General features: G+C 40.5%; 1 protein-coding gene across 5 annotated transcripts in view; it reads left to right on the top strand.

The window, feature by feature from the left end:
* The window catches only part of LOC18423021 (acyl-CoA thioesterase II), a 28,975-nt gene that overhangs the window by 1,865 nt on the left and 2,805 nt on the right, over positions 1–24,305 (top strand). For 4 of the 5 annotated variants that reach the window (XM_088871396.1, XM_088871395.1, XM_020672095.2 and 1 more), the window contains exons 3-13: positions 3–70; positions 593–674; positions 1,352–1,398; positions 1,564–1,689; positions 4,139–4,216; positions 7,387–7,474; positions 7,710–7,822; positions 9,352–9,411; positions 9,513–9,568; positions 23,213–23,317; positions 23,395–23,451. In XM_088871396.1, the coding sequence (XP_088727522.1) occupies positions 3–70; positions 593–674; positions 1,352–1,398; positions 1,564–1,689; positions 4,139–4,216; positions 7,387–7,474; positions 7,710–7,822; positions 9,352–9,411; positions 9,513–9,568; positions 23,213–23,317; positions 23,395–23,451 (880 nt within the window). Of the gene's footprint in view, positions 1–2; positions 71–539; positions 675–1,351; positions 1,399–1,563; positions 1,690–4,138; positions 4,217–7,386; positions 7,475–7,709; positions 7,823–9,351; positions 9,412–9,512; positions 9,569–23,212; positions 23,318–23,394; positions 23,452–24,305 lie in introns of all 5 variants that reach the window. The other variant, XM_088871397.1, reaches the window with a different exon arrangement.

The raw sequence follows: 24,305 nt of genomic DNA, 5'->3' as shown, positions 1-24,305 counted from the left end.
AGATGAAGGAGAGTATGTCATTAGAGAGGGTCAAATTGCAGACGGTGTGTACTTTATTTGGGATGGAAAGGTACGTATGTGTTATTTCTTGAAGGCTTAAATATATATTAATAAAAGAAAAAGGGTAAGTTTTGTTTGTTTATTTTAACTAATCAAGGAAGCAAGAACAAACACTGCAGCCAAGCTACTGGGTTACCCCTTGGGAACCCCTCTACTTAAGCTATTCAAATTATCTACTCGTCCCAATTCATTTGCTCCACATGGCTAGAATATGTTGGCTCCACGTGGCTAGTGACAAATTTTAATTTCTTTTGTATGCTTACGAGTTACAACACGCCCAGACCTCTCGATATAGTATGAACAATTGTGTAATTGTGAAACAATGCAATTTGGATCAAGTTATTTATGAGATTGTCATACAATCTTAGATCGTATTTTTCATCCTTTCATGAGTTTAACTTAATTGGGTGTACATTTTTTCAAGAATCTTATGTGCTTTGAGTAATTTGTGAAAGTACTATCTTTGTGAAACTTGCTAGGAATGATTAGGAGACCTTTTTTTTCCCCAACCTTTACAACATGTACCTTTCAGGCAGAGGTTTGTGGCTCCACCGACTCAGAGGAGAGAAATCATTCCATGCTCTTCTTGAAACAATATGATTATTTTGGCCATGGTGAGTACTGAATGGCCTCCAATGACTTTTCCATCCTTTGTTTGTGTCTTGATGTGGTGATGCTTAGCTGTCAATTTGAAGTTGTTTAAATGCTTTGAGATTTTGTATTTCTTGTTGTCTAAATTGATCTCGATGGTCATGATGAGGAGCAGCAGGATTGTTCTCCATGATTCATGGATAGGTTTGGGAAGAATATTTGTTTAAATCTTTCTACAGAGAAAATCTATGGTGATCTGATATAGAGGACCTTTCTGATCCATTAAATTTTGACTGTCATCTGATAAATAGATTCCTTTGTTAAATAAGGTCTTTCAATATATGTTATATTAGTTTTCAACATATCTTATGAAAAATTTACCTTTTTACCATCATAATATATGCATGAAAACCATATTTCTAGGCTTCTGGTTAATTTACTTCAAAAATTTGAATGCTATTTTTTTGTAACATGCTTTCTTGTAAACTAAAGTACTCCTTCAGTTCAGGGTGTCCATCATGAGATATTCATTGACATGCATACTAGAAAAGTGCTAACTGTCATTTACCAAGTGCCTTTTAATACTTATCATATAAGTAATTCAGTTGGGTTAGTTTTTAATGATAAAAATCAAAATATATATATTTTTTCATTATTACTTTGCCAACTAGATGAAATTTGAACTTTGTTACTTTTGAAGGCTCAGGAGTTGCTGTCCATCAAGCTGATGTTATTGCATTGACAAAGGTAATTTAGTTGAAATCTTTTTGTAACATTCACTGCCCAAGTTTGCGCACCTCTTAAGAGTAATTTGGATAATTCATTTGAGAGATCTATTTTAGTATCATGGATTCCACTAGACTAATTCATTTGGGTGACTTTCAGTCAATCTAGTAATCTGTTTCATTGCAGGTTACTTGCTTAGTATTGCATCATGTAAACAGGGCACTTCTACAACCAAAATCAATTTGGAATGCAGAAGATTCATCGGACTCATGCTCGATGGTAGAGCATATTTTGCATTTGGAGCCTTTGGAAGTAAGAATTCCCCTTATTTATGTTGTTCTTATTTTGGTTTTTGTGCATCGTTGAATCTGCTGGACCTTATGCTTGTTTTATTTGACTCATTAGTGAATAAAATGTCACTAACACACACCAAATGATATTGAGGATGGACACCTAGTTAAGTGGCATTCTTTAGGGATCCCTAAAGGGTTAAAAGGATAGATATAGTGGGGCTGGGGCCATCCAATAAGGGGACAATGAGGACAGTGTAAGGAAAAGAAGATTGGGAAGACCTCAGTGATGGGGATGAACGTGGCAGAGGAGAGATGTTGGGAAGAGCAAGGGAGCTAGAAGAATGACTAACCAAGAAGGGTTGGTGCTGGAAATGGGTGGGGATAGTGGCTTGTACGTCCTCTGGCTGGACACTTGGAGAGCTTGTTACGGTATTATGGGGATTGAATTCCCTTCAAATAAACTAAGTTTATGGATGGTGGGTGAACAGGTTCATGAGGGGCCATTCTGGCTGAGATTGATGGATTTAGATGGGTATCTGAGCATGGAAAGGATAATTTGTAATAATGGTGTTATATCACCTATAAAAAAGGGTTGGAATCAGTCAGTAAGAATATAATTGGCCTTCACAGATATAGGATGATTATGAGGGTGCAGTGGTATGTGGAAAAAGGGGGCTAACAATTTGTCCCTGTCAGTTTGTGGGGTTGCATGGATTGCACCATCGGGTTAGAGGTCAGAGAGTACGGGTGGGATGGTTGTCTTACATCATGGGTAATCTGGGGTCGACTGTTGATGGAATTAGGAAGTGAGGTATAGTTAGAAGTAACGAAGTATGGAAATGGTGGGCATTGTTTCTTTCGGGTCATTGTGCGGATCCAGCTGGGGATATTGATGGATTTTTCAAGACAGCATCCTGTGGGGAGTGGGGTGGGGAGGGGAGGGGAAGGGGGGGGGGGGGGGGGGGGGGGGGGTGGTTGGGTTGGGGACATGGTCACGTTTCCTGTGTGAGGGGACATGTTTTGCAGGAATTCTGGTAATGGAATGGATTGGGGTCTCTTTTGGTAGAATATTGAGGAGAGAGAGTTCAAATATATGATAATTTTGGATAATGTGGGGTTGATGTGTGTTTTAGCACAGGCACTTTGAGGGACATCAAAGGGATATGCAAAACAGAGATAGAGGGCAGGGATATGATGTAATTTTTGAAGGCTGCGATGGTCATATGTTGGGAACTTGGGGCCCAGGGATGGGGTAGGGGACATGCAAATTGGTGATTTTCTTGCTGCTAGGTGACATTGTAATTTTTGGTGTGATATGCAGATAATTAGGTAAATGTTCTTGCACAACCTGCTTGACAGATATTCTTTCAGCTTCCCAATGTCAAAAAAAAGTTAAAATATCGGTTACATCGGCTGATATTGCCGATTTGGACCCTGCCTGCAGTGATATACAGCCAATAGGTGACAATGTACCATATCGTCATCATCATCATCCGAGCTTTATCCCAACTATTGGGGATCGGCTGTACGAATTTTGTTATGCTATTTTGCTCTATGAAGGGCCATACCTTCAGTCAAACCATAGGTCACCATATCCCTTCTCATTACTTCCATCCATGACCTTTTGGACCTTTGCCTTGCCCTTTTAGATCCTTCCACTTGAATCAAATTGACCCTCCTATTGTGATGTTCTAGGTCTACATTGCATATTGCCAACCCATCTATGTCCACTTCCCTCACTTATTGCCTATTGGAGCCACCCTAAGTTCCCTTGGTTTTATTCATTTTGAATTTAATCCTTTCATGTTTTGCCACTCATCCATCTTAATATCCTCATCTCTGCTACACTCAACTACATATATGCTGTTTCTTGATTGCCCAATGTCTTTTCCCCAAAAAGCATGGCTGGTCTTACAGCCATCCTATAAAACCTACCCTTCAGTTTTATGGCCAATGCACTGTATAAACTTAAATTTGCCCAATACAGTCAAATATGGGAATTTCAAGGTTTATAGCAGCCATTATAAAGCATGAGAACCAACGTATCGCTCTCTTGATATTTGCAACAAGCAGAAACTCCATTATATCCTGTTTTTATTCAAAGGACGCATTGTATTCAATATAAAGACATATTTCTTGAAAATATATTTGTGTAAAATTCTACTGTTATAAACTTAATTACATCTAACATTTCTGATTATTACATTTTAAATGTATTTAGAATTTTGCTTCCCCATTTAGACCTTGATATGTCAGGCAGTATGGTTGTATATTGGTTTTTGCCCCAGCCAATAATTCTTCATAGATAATGTTTGTTGTAGGCTATATGTTCATAGATATTTTGTTTGTGTGTTCCCCCCCCCCCCCCCTTCATAAGCTGATTTCTTTTACTTCTATATTAGGCCATTAGCTTTGAGAATGACTGATGTTTTCTGAATTTATGACTAACTTTTCACTCTCTTGCATAGGTGGACATGTTTCGTGGAGTTACTCTGCCCGATGCTCCTAGCTTTGGACAAATTTTTGGAGGACAATTTATTGGACATGTAATATTCATGTTTAAGCTTTTTAGAGTGATCTTACTTATGGCCTCATCTAACTGTGTCTTCCCAGAGTGTATAACGGCATATATGAAGCAATATTTATTCAGGACTTATTAAAGGTTTTCTGTTTCCTAATATTTGCAGTTAAAGCTTGAACAAGAAATAAATTGTTTTCAGTTAACTGCTAACCTTCATAACTGTCCTGAGTTTGTAGTTTAACCTTTTGATTTGAATGTTATTGTTAAGGTGGTGGTAACTGTTAAGGTGATGGACACACTAATTTCAATTCCATTATAGTTGTGGTAATTGCAGTCTTTCAGAAACAAATCTACTGCCATCCATATTGAAACTAAATTGTAGGCCTAGGCCTTTAACTTGTTATTGTGATTTGGCCAAGTTTTGTAGAACTGTAATATGGATTTTTGAAACATTTGCATGACACCAATTTTTAGAACATGCAATCATGCATAAAACATTGGGTAGAAATATGTCCCAAGATGGGAATCAGGACAGCAACATTCCACAATGCAATAATGTAGAGCTTTGGGGCATGTTGGGCTGTAGGAAGAGCAGATCTATATTGGAGGCTGAAGCGAGAATGATGATGTTCTTGGTTAAATAGTTTGTTTGAACTGTCCAATGGTACAACCCAAGGTATTCCTCTAGTTTCATTTCCTGGGTATTGTGGCCCTGCCATGGCCCAAACCTGTCAAAGATTCTTATGACAAATCATTTGTTGGTGAATGGTGATGAACTCAGTTTTAGGAGATTGCCTTGGAGCAATGGGAACTATGTATTAAGAATTGCTAACATTGTGGAATACATTTCATGTTAGCTAAGGGAGGACCCATTGCTTTCTCTCTGATGAATAGGGAGTCCTATGGGTATTTGACTCCATTCCACTTTTGCAAGTCAAATTATAGATCTATTCATCGGAGAAAATTTCCTAATCCCATAGGACACTCTCGGTGCATGTTCCTTGGTTGAATGTGTGTGGTAGATGATATATTATGATTGTGTTTCATTGACCATTTAGATCAAAATCAAGTCATACAACTATGATGTTTAGCAATGTTACTTGGCTCTTGGAGAAGTTAAATTAGTAGCGCTTGAAATATTATAGATATTTGGCCTAGGATGCCCAGATACAGCAGGAGATATGAACATGTTACGTGGAAGACGTGCATATGACTCTGCATTTTTTGAGGTCCATGATACGGATACAAATATGAGTAACCTGTCTAACACATCTATAAATATATAATATAGCTTCCATAACACAGAAATATATGCATCCAACACATTGGTACATATGTATACCATATTGTCCATATGATAATGCATTATATTATATTTCTCTATAGGTGTGTCATTTTATACTAGCTGGTATTCCAGCAGTATGTGGTATCAATATCAGTACTGACATGGTATGAGGCTAGTAGGTTGAGTATACACAGGTATCTTTTTTTCAGAAGTTTTGGCATACCCCTAGGGAAGACAATGCAGAGAGCCAAATAGGTTGGTGAATAATATTCATGCAGATGTTCTTGAGATAAGCGATTTTCGACCTCCAGAAGTATGTAGATATGATGTTTTTGTTTCCTTTTACTTTTGTTTATATCCTGGCTTGGCCAAGTTTTGGTATTTGCTTATATGGTGATGGGTTGAAGTTTCTTTCACCTAATAAATTTATCACTTATTAAAGAAAAGAGAGCCAGGCTACTTGGCTCTACATTTAACAACACTGGTAAGTGATGTAGGAAATTTTGAAGAATAGAAAATTAAAAAATCCGAGGCATTTCTCTCCTAAGGCATCTTATTTGTATTGGTGTGTTGCCCTTAAGTCTGTATTTTGAAGTTTTGATTTATATTAGGTGAAGAAAATTCATAGGTCTCGTATTAAAGTAACAAAGAAGGAAGTAACACTATAGAATGGCAGGAAATCTTCATCCCGACCTTCTTCTGGCTATGTAACTTGGACACGTTTGTCCAAATGTTCTGGGCTTGTGGCAACACACCAAGGACATGACAAATTTAGGCACTTCTTTTTTTTTTTTTTGGTTGAAATTTACTTTGAAAGTACTTAATGTCATTTAAACTCCCACCTCTCACCACCTCTCACCACCTCTCACCATTTTTTTAGTGTTGTATTGTAAGTGTGAGGCCAATTTTGGACTTGGTGTTTTTGACATGCTTATTTGTGTTGGAGGCTGACACTTGTAGCCATGTCCTTGTAGCAAAGGTTCCTGGTTGCATCAACATCAGCTAAATTATCTATCTTTGTAGTAGGCTTCCTCAGTACTTATTGAGTCTAACTGCGGATCCTCATCTTACTTCGTATACCAAAGGTTGAATGTGTCCAGAAATTATACCACCATTTTCTTGCATTCAACAACTTGAATCAATGAAGGGAATCTTGGACTCAGCTTGAGACTTGGACAGTGGTTTGGAACTGTGGGGTGATCTTCCTTAGAATGTGCATCTCTAATGGGTTATCTGTTTTGATATGATTTTGTGGAATTTATTTCTTTGGCACATTGTTGTAATAAATTTATTCGTGGTACAATTGGTGATATGTAACATTAAAAACCAAATGAAGTACATATCAATGTCATGCATCCATATTGATCTATATGCCACAGGAAATTTTGGAGTGTTATAGTTATACAGACAAACATATTCTGTTTGTGAAGCTGGATTCTTCTCAGGTTCTCCTAAACCAAAAATTATTGCTTTGCCGTTCCCATTTGAGGCTTAAAATGTGACACATACTACTATAATTTATCTTACACATACTTTTTTGTCAAATTTGTTATGGTGATGTACAACTTCCATGAAATGATACTATCTATTCATATTGATGCACAACTTCCATGAAATGATACTATCTATTCATATATGATGGACAATGCTTTGAAGCTGGTATGCAGCTATGCACACTTCTTTCCATTTTCAAACTTTGTAAATTCCTTTCAAGTGCTGAACAACTTCTAATTAGTACAGAAAATAATTAGAAGTTGTCCATGTTAATTGTGATGGAGTTCTTATGTATGTTGATTCGTCTTTTCATATCTGAAGGAATGGATCAATTTTACTGCAGAAGCTTTATGTTACTAAATTGGTTTTTCTATTATAATCGTGGTACTCATTCATGTTAAAACTATGATATGTAGGCACTTGCAGCAGCATCTAAGACAGTGGATAGCCTAAAGCTTGCACATAGCTTACATTGTTACTTCATTCTTCCTGGGGATCTAAGCTGTATGTTATGTGCTGAAATTTGTGATGGTGATTTAATGAGCTTTAATTAGCTCTATAGCTAATATTTGTTTCTGTGGAAGATTTTTGTTGCTCAATGATTATGAACCAAGGATATCTCAATATCTTGTCGTGCATATTTCTTGTATTTTTGTTGGCAATTTTGAACTTTAGTTTTATAGGAACTTTGAAAATATCATTTAGACAACAATGATTAGAGCTGAGTGTGTTTTTTCAGTGCCAATCGTATATCAGGTTCATCGCATACGTGAGGGAAATAATTTTGCTACTCGGCGTGTGGAGGCAACACAACGTGGACGCATTGTATTCACCTTGTTTGCTTCATTTCAGGTAACAGGATTTGTATTTGATTTTCCAAAGCCTATTTTCCTACGTATTCCATGAATTTGTATACTCAAATACCACCTTTCTCTTATCTTTCAAGGGAGCCTGTGTGTTGTTTTCATCTCTCGTCATGGACTGTGGAATCACAATATAGTTATTCTGTTTTCTGGATGCTTCTCAGCTTAACGGGCATTGTACTTCATTTTTCGCTTAAGTGCCATTCTTTAGTTCATTATGGTTATTGGCAGTTCTCATTTTATTGTACTTCTTGTTCCCATTGTTCTAAGAAATGGATCTGTTTCATTGTCGATTGCAATTTTTCTGCTTTAATTGTGCTTCATGTTCTGCCTTTTAGGAGGGAATGACAGTAGAGTGATTTATCTAAATATCCAATTGGGGAAGTGAGCAATCATTGCTAATTTATTGTGTGCGGAGATCTAATGAGTTCCCAGTCTTCTGTATTACTCTGCTAATAATCTTTTCTTCTGACAGAAAAGGAACACAATGAGCTTCTTGGACTCCCAAATACAGCACCTGTTAGGAGGTGCGAGTTAGTTCAAGTGGAAGGCTCAAAAAGGGCAATGGGTAGGCCCAAAAGGACATAGTTGATAGTAGTGAGAAAAGATCTGGGGATTTATGGCCTCACTGAAGGTATGACCCTTGATAGAGGAAAATAACAGACCACGATTCGTGTAGCCGACCCCTAAATAGTTGGAAAAAGGCTCTGAGGATGATGATGAGCTCCTTGGACTATTGACTGTGGCTGAGTAATACCAGGCCTGATGTTTAAATTTGCTGTCATAATAACTTAGCTTGTGAATACCGATCGTAAAGAAGAGGAAAATATAGCTTGTGGCTTAATAAACTTGACAAGATGTTATTGTTATATCATATATATTCTGGTGATTGGCTTAATTTTTTGGACGGTGGATATGCTGAAGTTAACGTTCTGCATCATTGATATCTTAATGAAAATGAGATTCGTTCTTTGAAGTTGTATTGGTTATACCGCATGATCTGACAATGATTTGGATTTTTTATTGCTGTCCCCATTGAGTCCTTCTGCCAGACTTGCCTAGCAGGACAGTGTAACTCCTAGTTTCTGCTAATCAGCAACAAATGTTTAGCATATATTAGGTTCATCAATGATTTTGTTTCCCTCTAGCATTTGTTCCTTGCTCTCTTTTTTCAGGCACACTGATGCCTAGTCCTCAGGGCAGGCATTTCACAGATTTTATTCTGGTATTGTATGTATGTTTAACTGTATCACTCTTTTAACATTTTTCTATTAGTATGAATTTTGTATATTCTTTACCTTGCTGATTTATTGTTGACATACTAGTGTGGGCCTTGATTGGCATATAAACCTGCGTTTTTCAATTGTGAGTTGACTACAGTACATAGAAGATAGAAATGACTGCAGCGAGGCATTTGCATTACTAGTGTCAAATCTTTCTTTTTTATTTTGAATTTTTATGACTAATGTTGAACTTTGAGTGTCAGAATATAACTTGCTGATTGTTTCCATATTACAGAAGTCAGAGCAGGGTTTGGAGCACCATGATGTGATGCCTGCTGTACCTGCCCCAGAAATGGTAATAGCTCAACTGCTTTTGCATTTTCTTATTTAGATTCAGAGGAGCTTTTATTTGGTCATTTATGTTCTGATGTGGTTGTTTTCTTTCTTCGCCTGCAGCTTCTATCATTGGATGAGCTGCGGGAAAGATATGTCACTGATCCTCGCTTGCCTTCGTAAGAGTTTTGTTTTAGAAGTCTTGTAACTATATTTATAAATTTTATCCTACCAAATACATTATTGATAAACGATGAAAGTTTTGCTATTCTTTGTGATTTTCTTTTATTATTCTGCCTTTTGAACTTGCTGATTTTGTATATTTCATAATAAACTAATATTTGCTTGCATTGTTATTGCCTTGGTACTTCCAAGTTGAAGTTTGTTTGCTAAAACTATGAACCCACTGTGTGCACTTGCTTGCATTCAAGTGCAATCGGCAGCTCTCAGCTTGGATAAGCTATGTCTAAATCATCAATCTCATCTACCACAGTTATTGGCTGGAAACACTATCTCTGTATTGTAACTGCCATTTAGCTTAAACAGATGCTCTCCTTCCACACAGAAATCGGCCCTCATACTGTTTAATCACTCTTCGCTGCTAATGCAGCAAAAGAAAAGAGTCTCCATCCGACTTTTGGCTAAGCAACAGATATGAAAGGGCCATGGATGGCCTACCTATGACCTTCAGTGTGGTACTGTAGCAGAAGGGCGACTCGTTGGTTCCACTTGCTTGCAAGAGTTCATCTGGATGCTGACCTTTGGCAGGCTTGTCAAGGAACGATGTGCAAGTTTTGTTCCATCTTCTTTGAGCTAAAGCTAGCTTTGGGTACCTGGAAAATGAATTTGATATAATGCACCATCTGATGCACAAGAAGACAAATTGGTTTGTGGAGGAATTGTACCAAGGACCATGTAACTCACGAACTCATAAGTGAAGGGAATTGCTGTGAGACTAGAGAGCCGGGAGAAAACTGAATACTTTGAAACCACTATAATGGTTACCTTTTGAGATTTTTAGTCATGATTCATGTTAATTCCCAAGGATGAGTTGCATTTTCACAAGGTCTACCCTTCAAGGATGAATTGGGGAAAGCATTGAGAAACTGCTTCGGACTAGCCCACTGTAGTCAAGGTCTTGCAAGCATTAGAGGTATTTATAGAAGGATATTTGGGCCATTGCTCAGATGGGGGTTGACTACGTTAACATGACTAAGAGGGTTGTTGGGGTTTGTTGAGGTGGTACTCATGTAGTTATGACTTATGTATGCTTTATGGAGTCAGCCAGATCACATGAGGGACATTTTGGTTCTCTATTATGAGGAAATAAATAAATATGTTCCTCCCTGTATTTTTTGTCCCAAAAAAACCCTTGGGTCTATGAAAACACCATGGACTCCTTCAAAGTTTTAAAATCAGCCGCCAAACCCCTGACTTCTTTTACCCTGGCCAAATTCCATTCCTACCCCTTCTCTTTGAATAATGTCCTCTTCATCCATAACCCAAAAAGACTCTAAAGAAACCCCCCTCTTCCACCCGTGAACCTCTCTCTCTCTCTCTCCCCCTCTCCCCACGTAGTACTTATATCTCTCTCTTCACAAACTTACTCGCCTCTCTCTCACTAAGCTGTGATATTCATTATTTCGACCCAAAAGTTTGTTTCCCTCTCTCTCTCTAAACTGCAATACAACCCAAAAGTTTGTTCTTCTCTAAGACGTTCAAGCACCAAATGATTCCAGTATTCTCAACAAGGCTTATTAGTGTTACTTGGATAATCTAGTCCTCGGCTTTAGGCCTTTGAACCAGTCATCGTTGGCATTCATCAACGCCATTGAAGTGGTTCCTGCACTTGAACTCATCTCTGATAGTGCTCAGATGATTATGCTAGTTAGGATCTCTCATTCATCAATGCCATTGAAGTGGTTCCTGCACTTGAACTCATCTCTGATAGTGCTCATATGATTATGCTAGTTGGGGTCTTTCATAGCCTCTCTAAACAAGCTCTAGAGGCTGCATTTGGGTCAAATTGCAGGGTCCTAAAGTCAACTCTGCCATCAAAACTCTAGGAAGAGCTTGGATTCCTGATCAGAGCTTTCTTATTAAAAAAAATCAACTACCAAATCTCTTCTTTTCGGGGATCTCAATTATGGAAGTGGAAGAAGAGCCACCCAAGATACAGCCCTTGATGCTGTGTTTCCGGAGTAGGTGATGAACTTGTCCAAATGTTTTCAATTCTTACTTCAGCATGACCTTGAAGTTTGCAGCGCCCCCTGATTTTGCGTGTTTCAAAAGGATGTATTTTTTGTGATATTGTGAGCTCTATGCTCAACCATTTTGTCTGCAATGCTTGTATTGGAGATTGGTTTAATGCTTGTATTGGAGATTGGTTTTCTTATAGAAATTTGATCTTCCTTCTCTATATCAAGCTTGGATTCTCCTTCGCTCATTTTGTTGCCACTGTAACTGATAAATCTAGCAGTAGCATGACTGTGAGCGATGATCCTTTGAGTTTAGTTGTCATTGATCCAAATGCCATACTGAATGGATTGTAGAATATGAAAATGAACGACACAGTTGGAAATCTTTCTTTATTGTATGCTGCAAACCTGTCTTTGGTCATGCATTCAAAGGGGAAAGTTGGTTGATTTTTGGTTTGGCACTAGGAGCTTCTGCTCTTGTCCTCCAGTTGATGATATTGGGTTTCTCTTCTGTTAGAAAAGGCCATTGATACTAACGAAACACAAATCATAAACAAGGATTCTTTCTCTGTGAATAGGGAAAACTCTCAAAGCACAATGAGCAAGTTCACATTATCTGGTCTGGAGAGAGAGAGAGAGAGAGAGAGAGACGAAGGGAGGGAGGGTGCTGAAGAAACACCAAAACAAGGATCCTTTCTCTGTGAATAGGGAAAACTCTCAAAGCACAGTGACCAAGTTCTGGAATACAACCACAATCTTATCCGCTCTGAATACGTGAAGAGGGAGGGAGAAGGGGGGTGGTGGGGCAGTTGTGTGGTTTCTTCATGGGAGGTCTTTTGGAATTATAGATGGAGGGGGCTTTATTGCAAAGAAAAGGGCTAGGTATGTAAATTCGAAGGGAATAAAAGAAGGGAGGGGTTTATGCAACTACTTATAGCAAACCTTTGGTGGCCATCTTAGTGAATCTGCCATTTTTCCTCTCTCGAAGTCTAGACAAGGTTGATTGGTACACACCCTTAAGGAGATAAGAAGTTGGGTAAGCTTAATTGATTTGCATGAGGCATGAACTTGAAAATTTAAAACAGTGTTTTAAAATGCAGGATGCGGCCGTATGCGATGGGGGGGCCGATGCGGTGATGTGCCTCGATGCGTTTCGGATGCACGTGCATCTCCGCGATTCGGTCAATAAATATTAAATATTCTAAAAAATATAAAAAAATAGGTTAAATAATAGAAAAAAATGTATGGAGATGATATATTTAATAGTAGGTATTTAGTTTATTCATTAACTCCAAAAGTATCAGCTATCAGAGATTCTGTATCCACTATCTGATAGAAACTAGAAACTTGAAACTAGCTTCATAAAACATTGAACAATCAATCTATGCCTTGTACCCCAAGCCCCCTCCTCCTCCTCTCCCTTGCCGCGCTCCAGTTGCTCGCACTCAGCCTCTTCGAGGCAAGTAGAGTGCTCCTAATTATGCCAAGGTAGCGGGAAAGAACACCCGTCTCTCTGAGGTTGACACCAGGATCCCCTGGCCATCTCCTCTGATTGGCAATCTGGGGTAGTCTACTGTGCCTGACCATGGCTACTCTCCTGATCCTTCCTCTCGCCACTTCATTGCCCCTAACTGTATTTCAGTCCCCGGTGCAGAGTTGACCCCCCTCAAATGCAAGTTTGAGGCTTCCTTGGTCGGTCTTTTATCACCAAGGCGAGATGACATCAAGGGGAATGAGAAACTCGCTCAGATCACCTGGAAGGAACCTAACCTTTCTTGCAGGCGACTCTTGGGAGGGGAAGTGCTCCTTTCCTTTCCGTCTCCACAACTGGCTCAACACGTTTTAAACGAGCTCCACCCCTCTCTTTTAAAGGAGCCACCATTCAGCTTCTCCTCTGCTCTCCTAAAGTCGGTTCCTTCTCCAAACAGAGAGTCTGGCTCACCCTCGACCAGGTCCCCCTACATGCCTGGTCTCGTTCTACCTTCAAAAATATAGTTGCCACATGTGGGGATTTGGTCTCAATTCTCTAGAATCCTTGGAATTCCTTCCTCTTGGGTCGATCCGCCCCCTGAACCCTTACCAAATCCCTTCTACAATTTAGTTGGAGGTTGAAGATCGTTTCTTTCCGATCTCGCTTTCTTGGTCCCCAGCATCTCCATCTTCTCGCCATTTCTTTCACTGCCCTTCCTGCTCCCGGGAGCGCAGTAAGGAACCATCTCAGTGGACTCTGGTCGAATGACAAAGATGATGAAAAAGATCTTCATGGCGGAATGCCACAGCCTTTCCGACATGCTCGAGATTTCGGCCTATTTTTCGACTAGCCCCTGGTGCAAACGGTCACTTGCTTGACAAGACCAGAGCCGCGTGTCAGCAGATCCCTCCCCTCTCCTTGTTTAACTCAACTTCTTGGCCGACAATTGTGATGTTGGGACTCTTGGGCTTGGGCTTAGCCCTATTCAACCCGTGCCTAGACCTCAGCCCCTCCCTCTTTTCTCTTTATCCTCGGGCTTCCCTACGAGCCGTATCTCTGGCCTACTTTCTTCTTCCCTCCCTATGACCCCCATCATCCCCCCCCTGACAGCACTGCCCTTGAGCCCCTCGCCTCTTTTGCCTCCCTCTTCTCCACCCAATCACGTGTCCTCAGCTGTAAGAAGACGCGTGTACCTCCCCGCTCTTCGAACCCAACTCTTCTCCCTCCTTTCCCGCCCCCTCGCCTGACTTCTCCGACTCTCTCCCTGCTCCTTTTTCTTTGCTACCTAATCCCTCTCTCATCCGTCCACCTGTTTCCTCTTCGCTTGCACCCCTCGCTCCCTTCTCTGCCTCCCCCTCCCCTGAGTCTGCCAATGTCTTCTTCTGGTATCACCTGTCTCCTATTCTTTCCTTTCCCCTTTACCTCTGTTGTTTCGACTTCCTGCACGGTTATGGAAAGAAACTTGCTCCCTTTTGGTCTAGCCTCGGTTCACTCTTCTGACCTCTCCCCTCTGAAACCTGAAGTAGTCTCAGGCCTGCTGTCCCCGCACCTCCCCTTTGGCCCCCACTTTGTTCGGGTTTGCCACGTTAGAACGATGCACATCCGCTATCCCACGCCTTTCCAACACTTGTCGGCAGACTATTCTTCCTTGCACGTCCACCATTACCTGCCTTCCTTGTCAAACCTCCGTTGGCACTCCTCTCCCGTCTCTTCCCTTCCCGCTTTGGTTTCCTCATTCCCTCCTTTTTTGGGGTACCCTCATGAGGATTCTACACCCCTCTCCAACCTTTAACCCCCCCCCCCCCTCTTTCCCCCTCCACGCAACCCACTCTCTCCTCCTCCTCCCCACCCCACCCCATCACTCGCTCTATCTTCTTCCTCCCCTTCACCAGGACCCTGCACATCACGTTTCTACGCTCTCTGTTTCCTTTGTGGAGCTACATCTTGTTGACACCTCCCCCCTCCCTGTTCAAGCTACCACGTCAGAAGCTGAATCCAGTATCCACCCTATAGAGACGAACACCGATGACGAGACTAACAGGGAAGAACGAGACAGAGACCTTGAAAAGATGAAGGAGGTATATAAAGTCATAAGCTTCAAACATGACGGATCCGAGGGACTTGCTCCCTCATCTTACAAGCCTACACTCAAAGCCGCATAAAGGTGCGATCAAAGGGATAGAGGGAACTTTAGAACCTCTTTTCCTCTCTCTTACCTGTGGGTTCAAACTCGCCAAATCAGTGGGCTCACACCACTACGCTCTCGAGAAGGTCAGCCAGGTTGTCCTCTACTCAGGGAGCTACCCCTGTATTCCACTCGGACCCATGAAACTCCTTTCGTGGAATATCAGAGGATTGGGCCAGTCATGCAAAAGAACTGCAGTCAAGGATATGACTGCAAAGTTCTTACCCACCATACTGACCTTTTCTGAAACAAAAGTTCATGAGCCTATCCTCCCCCTTATTCGCCAGGTCTAGGGACGTAGACCTAGCCAATGGATATCCCGGCATGCAAATGGGGCTGCAGGTGGCATCTGGGTTATCTGGGACCCTTCAGATAACACTCTGGTCTCCATCTACTCTTGAGACTTCTCGGTTACTATTCTACTCTCTCGCACCTCTGATGGACTCCTTTGGAAATTCACGGCTTTCTACGGTCTTAATTCAGATGCAGATAGACCCAACTTCTGGGCTGAATTGGATCATATTGCTTCCCTACCACACCCCTGCTGGTGCTTGGGGCGGGGGGTGGATTTTAACATCATAAGATGGTCACACGAAAGGAACACTTCCCAAACCTACTCTAGGGGTATGAACGCCTTCTCTGACTTCATATCCCGCAATGAGCTTATTGACATCCCACTTCAGGGAAGTCGGTTCACATGGTCCAACCACTCTCTTCAATCCACCTTGTCCAAGCTTGACAAATTCTTGCTCTCTCTAGAATGGGAGCAGGCTTTCCTTGGTTCTCACGCCCTCTCTCCTCCCAAAACTACTTCCGATCACTGCCCCATTCTCTTAGATATAGTTGCTGTACACAGAGGCCCCAAGCAGTTCAGATTCGAACTGGCATGGCTTCAAGAGGATTCCCTGTTAACACTGATTCCTCTTTGGTGGAACTCGATGTCCACAGTAGTCGCGGGAAGAGCAGGGTACAAGCTACAAACTAAAATTCAACTCCTCAAAGCAGCCTTGAAAAACTGGAGCAAGTCCATACCTGGGAACTACTCCCAAAATAAGACATCCCTCCTTCATGTCATCCAATCTTTGGAACGTTAAGAGGAAACCAGGCCTCTGTGCGATTGGATTATTTTGCGAACCTTAAGAAAGTGGAACTCTTTTGGTTCAAGAGACCTCGTGTGAAATGGTTGAAAGCAGGGGATTTGAACACGGGATTCTTCCATCGGGTAGCTAACTGCCGTAGAAGGGATAATGCCATTTCGATCCTCAAAAAGGTCCTCTAACCCATCCTGGGGAAGTTGAGGCAGCCATACTGGAATTCTTCCAGTCCCTCTACACAGCCCTTTCGGTCTGCAGGCCAAGAATGACTTCCCTTGATTTTTTCACTATATCGGACAAGTGGAGAGCATGGCTTGAGAGACCTTTCTCGGAAGATGAAATCGTAGGGGCCATTAACAATTTGGCAAACGATAAGGCCCCAGGCTTTGATGGGTTTCCTATTGCGCCCTTCAAGATTTTTTGGCACACTTTCCGTCCTGACTTCATATCTTTCTTTGATGAATTCCACATTAGGGGCATCTTGCATAAAGCTATTAATGCAACTTTCATCGCCCTTGTCCCCAAAGTGGAAGGGGCTGAGGAACTTAAAGACTTTTGACCTATTAGCGTCATCAACTGTTCTTACAAAATCCTATGCAAGGTGCTGGCTACTAGGCTTCAACAGGTCCTCCCTTTTATCATTTTGCCTTCTCAAATAGCTTTCATCAGAGGTAGGCAAATCCTCGACAGTGCTCTCGTAGCACACGAGTGCATTCACTCCAGACATGTCATAAAAAAGCCCGGTCTGATCTTTAAGATATACTGGGAAAAAGCATATGGCCATGTTTATTGGTCCTTATTTGACCAAATTCTGGCTAGAATGGGTTTTGATAACACTTGGAGAAAATGGATGCATGGATGCTACTCCCATCCATAGTTTCTATCATCATCAATGGATCCTCTAGAGGCTACTTCCCTTCCTCAAGGGGACTACATCAAAGGGACCCTCTTTCTCCCTTCCTCTTCACAATTGTGGCTGAAGTTTTCAGCAGATCCCTATCCCGTCTCTACCAAGAAGGTTTATTATCTGGTTTCAAGAGCTCCTCTCAGGGACCTGTTGTGTCCCACCTGCAGTACGCAGACGACACACTCGTCTTTCTAGATGCTACCCCACAAGAAGTCGATAATCTGAGGATTTTCCTTAGATGTTTCTAGGAATCCACAGGTTTCAAGATCAACATGAACAAATATAAAATGATGGGGGCGGCCATCACGAGCGATCACATTAGATTCTTGATCCCAAGTTGGGAATGTCAAGTCGAGGAGCTGCCTTCCACCTATCTTGGCCTTCTCTTAGGCATAGGGAAACCGAAAAAGTGCCAATGGTCCAACGTGATAGATAAGGTAGACAAACGCTTATTAGGTTGGAAAGGAAGATTCCATTCAATGGCAGGTCGTAAAACACTGATCAATGCTACCTTAGCAAACATTCCGGTCTACCTTATGTCTTTATTTCATATGCCGTCCTTAGTGGTCAAACGTTTGGAGCAACTTTCCAAGAACTTCTTATGGTTTGGTCAAGCTGAACAGACAAGGTTTTATCTCATTTCATGGGATAAAGTTTGCCTACCAAAATCACAAGGTGGACTTGGGATTAAAATTCTAAGCAAACATAATCGTGCCCTCCTAGGAAATTGGTGGTGGCGCCTGGCAACACAACCAGACACACTGTGGGCTCAAGTTCTCCGCTACAAATACAAGATCCCTGCTACTACTTGGGTGCCACATGTGAGACATCGAAGTCGAAGTTCAGGTGTGTGGAACTCGATTGCCCACTCATCCTTTTTTCAATAATTTTGTCAGATTTCACGCTAGAGAAGGTTCGAGAGTAAAATTCTGGTCTGACCTGTGGTTTGGTCATACCCCCCTAAGGGAACTCTTCCCCTCCCTTTACTCCAGCGCCTCACATAAAGACTCTACAGTGGCCGACGAAGTGGTTATCGTAGGAGGGCGAAGAGTTTGGAATCCGTCTTTCAGGAGAAACCTCTCGGATGATGAATCCTTCTCTTTTATTCAACTCTCAGCAACCTTGCATGCTAGCTACATTCTTATCAGTGGGAATGACGCTTTGGGGTGGACTCTTTCCCCCTCCGGTTTCTTCACAGTCGCCTCTTTTTATAGGAGACTCACCCAATCTCCCACTCTGCCCTTCAACCCCCACTCGATTCTATCTAAAGTCTGGTCATCGATCGCACCCCCAAGGGTCCAGACTTTCAACTGGATAGCTGGATCACATAGAGCATTAACTGTAGATCAATTACAACAGAGGGGAATCCATATTCTAAACAGATGCATTATGTGCTAAAATGAGGAGGAATCTAATTCTTATATGTTCATTCATTGCGAGCAAGCGAGATACCTTTGGAGCCGGCTTTTACTACTCTTTGGCTTACAATGGGTTACTCCACCTACTGTCCTATCCCTTTTATCCACAGATTTCGCCAAGCCTTGGCCCAAAGCTGGAAAAATTATTTGGAAGGCTGCCACTGCTGTGCTTATATGGGTTATTTGGACAGAAAGGAATGATAGGATATTTCAGGGACTCTATCAACAGGGGCCTGCACTTCTCCCCAAGGTCAAGACCTTGGTAGCCTTTTGGGCAACCAATCACAAAGTCTTCACTGGTACACCTACAAACTTTTTTCTAAGCTATTTGGATAATATCCTATTTCACCAGCCGCGGAAAACTCAAAAAACCAATAACTGGCAACCACCCCCCAGGGGAACTATCAAACTTAATTTTGACGGTTGCTCAAGGGGAAATCCAGCCGGGGCCGGTGGAGTCTTCCGAGATCACGAGAGGAATATTTTACTTATCTCTGCCAAACCCCTAGGCCACATGGACTCTCAACGTGCTGAAGCAATGGCACTGTTGATGGGGCTCAAGCTCTGTAACCCCTCATGGGGATTTCACTTGATAGTTGAAGGGGAGGCATACAATATTATCTCTTGGGCTTCTGGAAAGTCCATACCACCTTGGTACTTAGTTTCGATCTTTGATTAGATTGAATTTATTTGCAGGGATATCAGCGTCTCATGGAGGCATATCTTCAAGACGTTTAACGAGTTCGCAGATCTCATGGCCAATGACGGAGCCGATCTTACAAATAGTCTTGGACCTCCTTGAAGTTAGTTGCAGATTTTCTCTCCCACTTGCATTACGTTATAAAAAAGGGTGTTTTATAAACCCTTTAACCGTTTGGTTGCACCAACTTTTTGTTGTCACAGTACTGAACTGTTTTCTTTTCTTGTTTTTTTTTGTAGAGGGATCACCTAGCATCGTCAGGGCTCCGGTAGCTCCCAATTTTTGTACAGGATGCTCCCAACACTTGTAAAAAAAAAAAACAACCAAGAGCACAAATCTGTAATCACAAACTTTAAAGTTACAAAATATTACAAACTAAAAGTCTATGAAGATTAAAGAGTTTAAAAGTCACGCTCAAGAAGAGTCAATACAAATTATACAATCATCATCATTTCTCAAGTCTTGAGAGTGAGATTCTAATTTCAAATTTTCAAATCTTAATCAGAGAAGCCATTTTAAGAGCCTCCATGTGCATCATTATCACTCTCATTCTCAGCGGCCTCCACGTATTCTTCTTCCTTTGAGTCAGCCTCCTCCTCCTCCTTGACCTCTGGAGCTAATGTGCGACTAGACCTAGCTCTACTCCTTTGTGCTCTAGTGTGAGGCTGTTCATCTTTATTAGCCCCTGTGGCTAGCTTAGCATCAAGCTAAGTAAGATCCTCACCCTCAAACGCACACTCTAGTCGTGGATCTGTGGTCCATTCACTTGTGCAATCGCTATTAGCTTCATACAATTGAATAGGGTTGAGATCCATGCGCTTTTGATACCTCTCCCTAAGCTGCTTATTATACCGCACATAAACCAAATCATTCAACTTCTTCTGCTCCAACCTATTTCTTTTTTTGGTATAGAGTTGTGGAAGGAAATTGAAATTAGATAAATTAGATTTTAGAAAAATAAAATTTGAAATTGAAATCCAAAAAATAAGGATTAAGGACTTACATGCTCAAATGCATTCCAATTGCGTTCGCAACCCGATGAGTTACATGTGAGATTGAACACTCAAATAGCGAGACGTTGTAGATTTAGTGTTTCGCTTCCATTTAATGTCCACCATGCAGCTGTGTAATAGTTTATAAGTTAGATTTTAGATAAATAGTTTATTATTTATATAAATGGAACTATACATAAAGTTATCAACAAGGGTGCTTTTGGCCTTTACTTGGATTTGTAGTGTCCTTATTTCGAGTAGCAATCTCTCTCCCAAAGTTTCTCAATGCTAACTTGAACTTAATCAATTCTTGGCTCTGGATCTCATCTTGGATATCTTTGTCAGGAACCAACCTCTCAAGCACATCTAAGAAATCACCATTTATTACACGATCTGACTTAATGGATGGGTGCTAGTAGTGAAGAGATGGATTTAGAAAGTAACCGACTGATTGAAGGTGCCTGTGAAGCTGGGTATCTCATCTCCTATCAATAATTTCAAGTATAGCCTTGCTTTTATTTTCATCATCCTTTAAAACATTTTTTATCTGTCCTCTTGCCCTAGTCATTGCTTCATGTATGTTACCCATGGCGGGCTTCACATCACCATCAACCAGTCGAAGAACTTTTACTAAAGGGCCAACCACCTCCAATGCAAGAAATATTTGATTCCCAAAAGATGTATTTAGAATAATTTGTTCAACCGCTCTCCCATCCTGATGCTTTGACCATTTACTTTAAAGCAAACATGATCCTCAAGCCATTTTATTGCTTGCATAGGCTTCAAAGAGTGAGAAATGATGTGGCAAATCTAGTGATATCCGGTCTCACTAATTATCTTTTCTTTGTAAAAGTCCTCATCATACTAAGGACCATGGTATGATTGTAAATAAATCCAACAACAAACAGAGCTTTTGAAATCACCCCACTAAATGAAGATGTATCCATTTCCTTAAGCATGAGATTAACACAATGAGCTGCACAAGGAGTCCAAAACATATGCGTCCTCTTCAAAGTCAATAAATGCCCAACTACAACATAATTGGCACCATTACCAGTGACAATTTGCACCACATTTTTTTCTCCAATAAACTCTACAGTATTATCCATCAAGCCACATAAGTATGTAGCATCATGTGACTTGTATGATGCATCAACATACTTAACAAAAAAAGTATCTGTTGGATAGCTAACTAAAAAATTTAATGAATGACCTCGACTTCCCATCAGATTAACCATCGCACATAATAATGGCCCCATTCTTCTCCCACCCTTCTCTTTGAGAAATCAAAATTTTGTTAACATCAAATCCAACATCTTTCAATAAGGGCTTCCTAATCTCATGTAGTGAAGGAGGAATAAGTCCTAGGCCAAATTGCCCAATTGCTTGGACCATACATGCAAAACTATCGAGCGTTATAGTATTAAAAGGAATGCCGGCAATGTAGAACCACTTTGCAATGTATTTACATACCGACTTCCTCTCTTCTTTCTTGTATCGATTTTCAATTGTGGTTTGTTTTTTTTTTTCCTCTTCTCCTGAACCACAGTTTTAAGGTTAGGGGTAAAAAAAGCATCCATTGGTCCCTTAGAGAGGTGTTTTTCTTCCAACACTACCACCAATATTTATTATCCTCTCTCTTGATTGGAGTACCCATTTGCCTCATTGCAACTTCTGATATATCATCTTTATCATCAAATAATTGCTTATCATCAAGTAATTCGTTTTTTTCTATTTTTTTATTCTCTTTTTTTTTCAAGCTATCCATGTATTCTCTATTCTCCCTTTTTATCTCTTCGGTAGCTTGCAGGCATGCTTTTACATTCCGAGAAATACCGGCTAAGTGTTATTTTTACCGAGAAATACCCTTTATATAAGTATTTCTACAAAGCATACAAATCACACAATTTTGATCTTTCAGATTTTTCTATTTTGCATATTTCCAAGCCAGATCCTTATTATTAGAAGATTGGGAAGAAGACATTGCCCCAAAAAAAGTTTACTGTAGTAGAAAAAAAGTTACCGGTTACTTGAAGCAAATGTCGATTTCTTCACGACCCTTGAAACCCTCGATTTGTTATCGCAAGTTCATTTAAACTTTCTCAAATCAACACCCAAAAGATACAAATCAACAACCAATACACAAATCGAAGAAGTTCACAAAATAAAATTTCTGCCAATTTTTTTTTTTGCTTCAATTGATCCAATAAAAGTCGCGGATGTGGCTGAAAAATGATGTTTGGGGGGTTTAATAACCCCCCAAACCCTTTCCCCTCATTTTTGGGGGTCAAAAAGGCCTTAATACCCCTGCTCGAGGGTTCATTTCAAAAAAAATGGCAGACTGCATATGCGGTATGATACGCCCTATGTGGGATGCGGCTATGATGCGGAGAGATGCGGCGGATATGCGGGCGCATCTCTCCAAACCGCATATGTGGCCATCTGCGATGCGCTTGGCAGCGCATAACGCCTAATGTGGTCGCATTTTAAAACATTGATTTAAACTGTTCCCAAGGGATAACAAGCTTGACTTGCTTTTGTTTATCCTACGACTGTGTAGAGCTTTTCTTCTTTTCGGCGATTCTTTTTTGTAACTGCTTCCATATCGAAGAGAAACCAACCTCATGGGTATGTATTAGGTATGCTTGTGTTCCTTGACTATCAGGGGTTCCCTTCTTGAGCAACTGATCTTGTAATTTGCTATTGATTTTGAAATACCTCAGGATTGAATGTATACTTGAACGATAAAATGATATTTTACTGGGTATTTTCTCGCTTTTCCTTAATATTGATGATGGTGAATAATTGACCCTTATTAGTCTTCTTTCTTTCTTCATTTTTTTAATCCTTTGCAACAGACATTATCGGAATCGAATAGCTAGAAAAAAGTTTGTTCCTTGGCCTATAGAAATAAAGTTTTGCGATCCAACCACCAGCTTCGTCAACTATCCTTCAGAACCAAGGTTGGCCTTGTGTTAAATAATTGTAGTTTGTGTTTAAAATTGTAATTTCATTTTGTTAACGTTGGATATTATTGCAGCCAAAAGTTCTGGTTCAGAGCTAAAGGCAAACTTTCAGATGACCCTGCTCTGCATAGGTAAACGGTCAGACCTTGTGTCATTTATATCAAGCTTGTATTTTGTTCTATATTGTAGATTTATTTCATTGAAATTACATGATGGTCAGAGAACTCATTTGGAATTTGTGATTCCATGTGACTGTAAGTGCATTAAATTTTGAGTACTTCTGGCTTGGAGCTCATTTGCCAATTAATACGAAGTTGAACATGATCTAAGACACAAAACCAGGGAGCAACCTAGATGGTGTGATGAACAAAGTTCGTTTTCTCTTGTGATGGTTTTGTGTGCTAATGATGTGTACTGATATTGCTACTGTCATTTATAGGTAGTGTTACATATACAATATGACTAGCATAAGCTTTTGATGCATTGAGAAACATCTCATGCTATATGAAGGCCATTATTTATTTGTAATTAGTTCTACATGTGTTTCCACATTGGATATCTTACAGCTGAAGTCATCTTTCTTGTGTAATCCATTAAAATCCTCTTATTCATAAAGGGGATTTTCTGGGGACTTGAGATTTGGTTAGAAATTAGCCAAGCATTGGATCAAGTTTACTGGATGATTTAAGCAAATAGTGAGCCCCGTACTCATTTAGTTAATTGAACAAATGAGTTTTGCCGAAACACCCCAGCGAAAGGTAAGAACTCTTTTTTATACATGTTATTGTTGTGGTGCTTATTATTTATATGCCATTTGAATTTTAGTTAGCCGTATAGGTTACTTTTTTTTTGAGAATATTCACTTATATTTCAGTAAAATGGAGTGTATAAAATGTGGCACCTATACTAGTACCCTTAACAAAACTCCCAAGGGGCCTAAACAAATGCTTTACAGCACAAGTGCACAGCAGAGGTAAAAACAGAG

Source organism: Amborella trichopoda, chromosome 7, assembly GCF_054954075.1.
Source record: "Amborella trichopoda isolate Santa Cruz 75 chromosome 7, AtrichopodaSantaCruz75HAP2 v2.0, whole genome shotgun sequence".
NCBI lineage: Eukaryota > Viridiplantae > Streptophyta > Magnoliopsida > Amborellales > Amborellaceae > Amborella > Amborella trichopoda.
The sequence above is the reverse complement of the archived record's forward strand: the minus strand, read 5'-3'. Positions and strand labels throughout refer to the sequence as shown.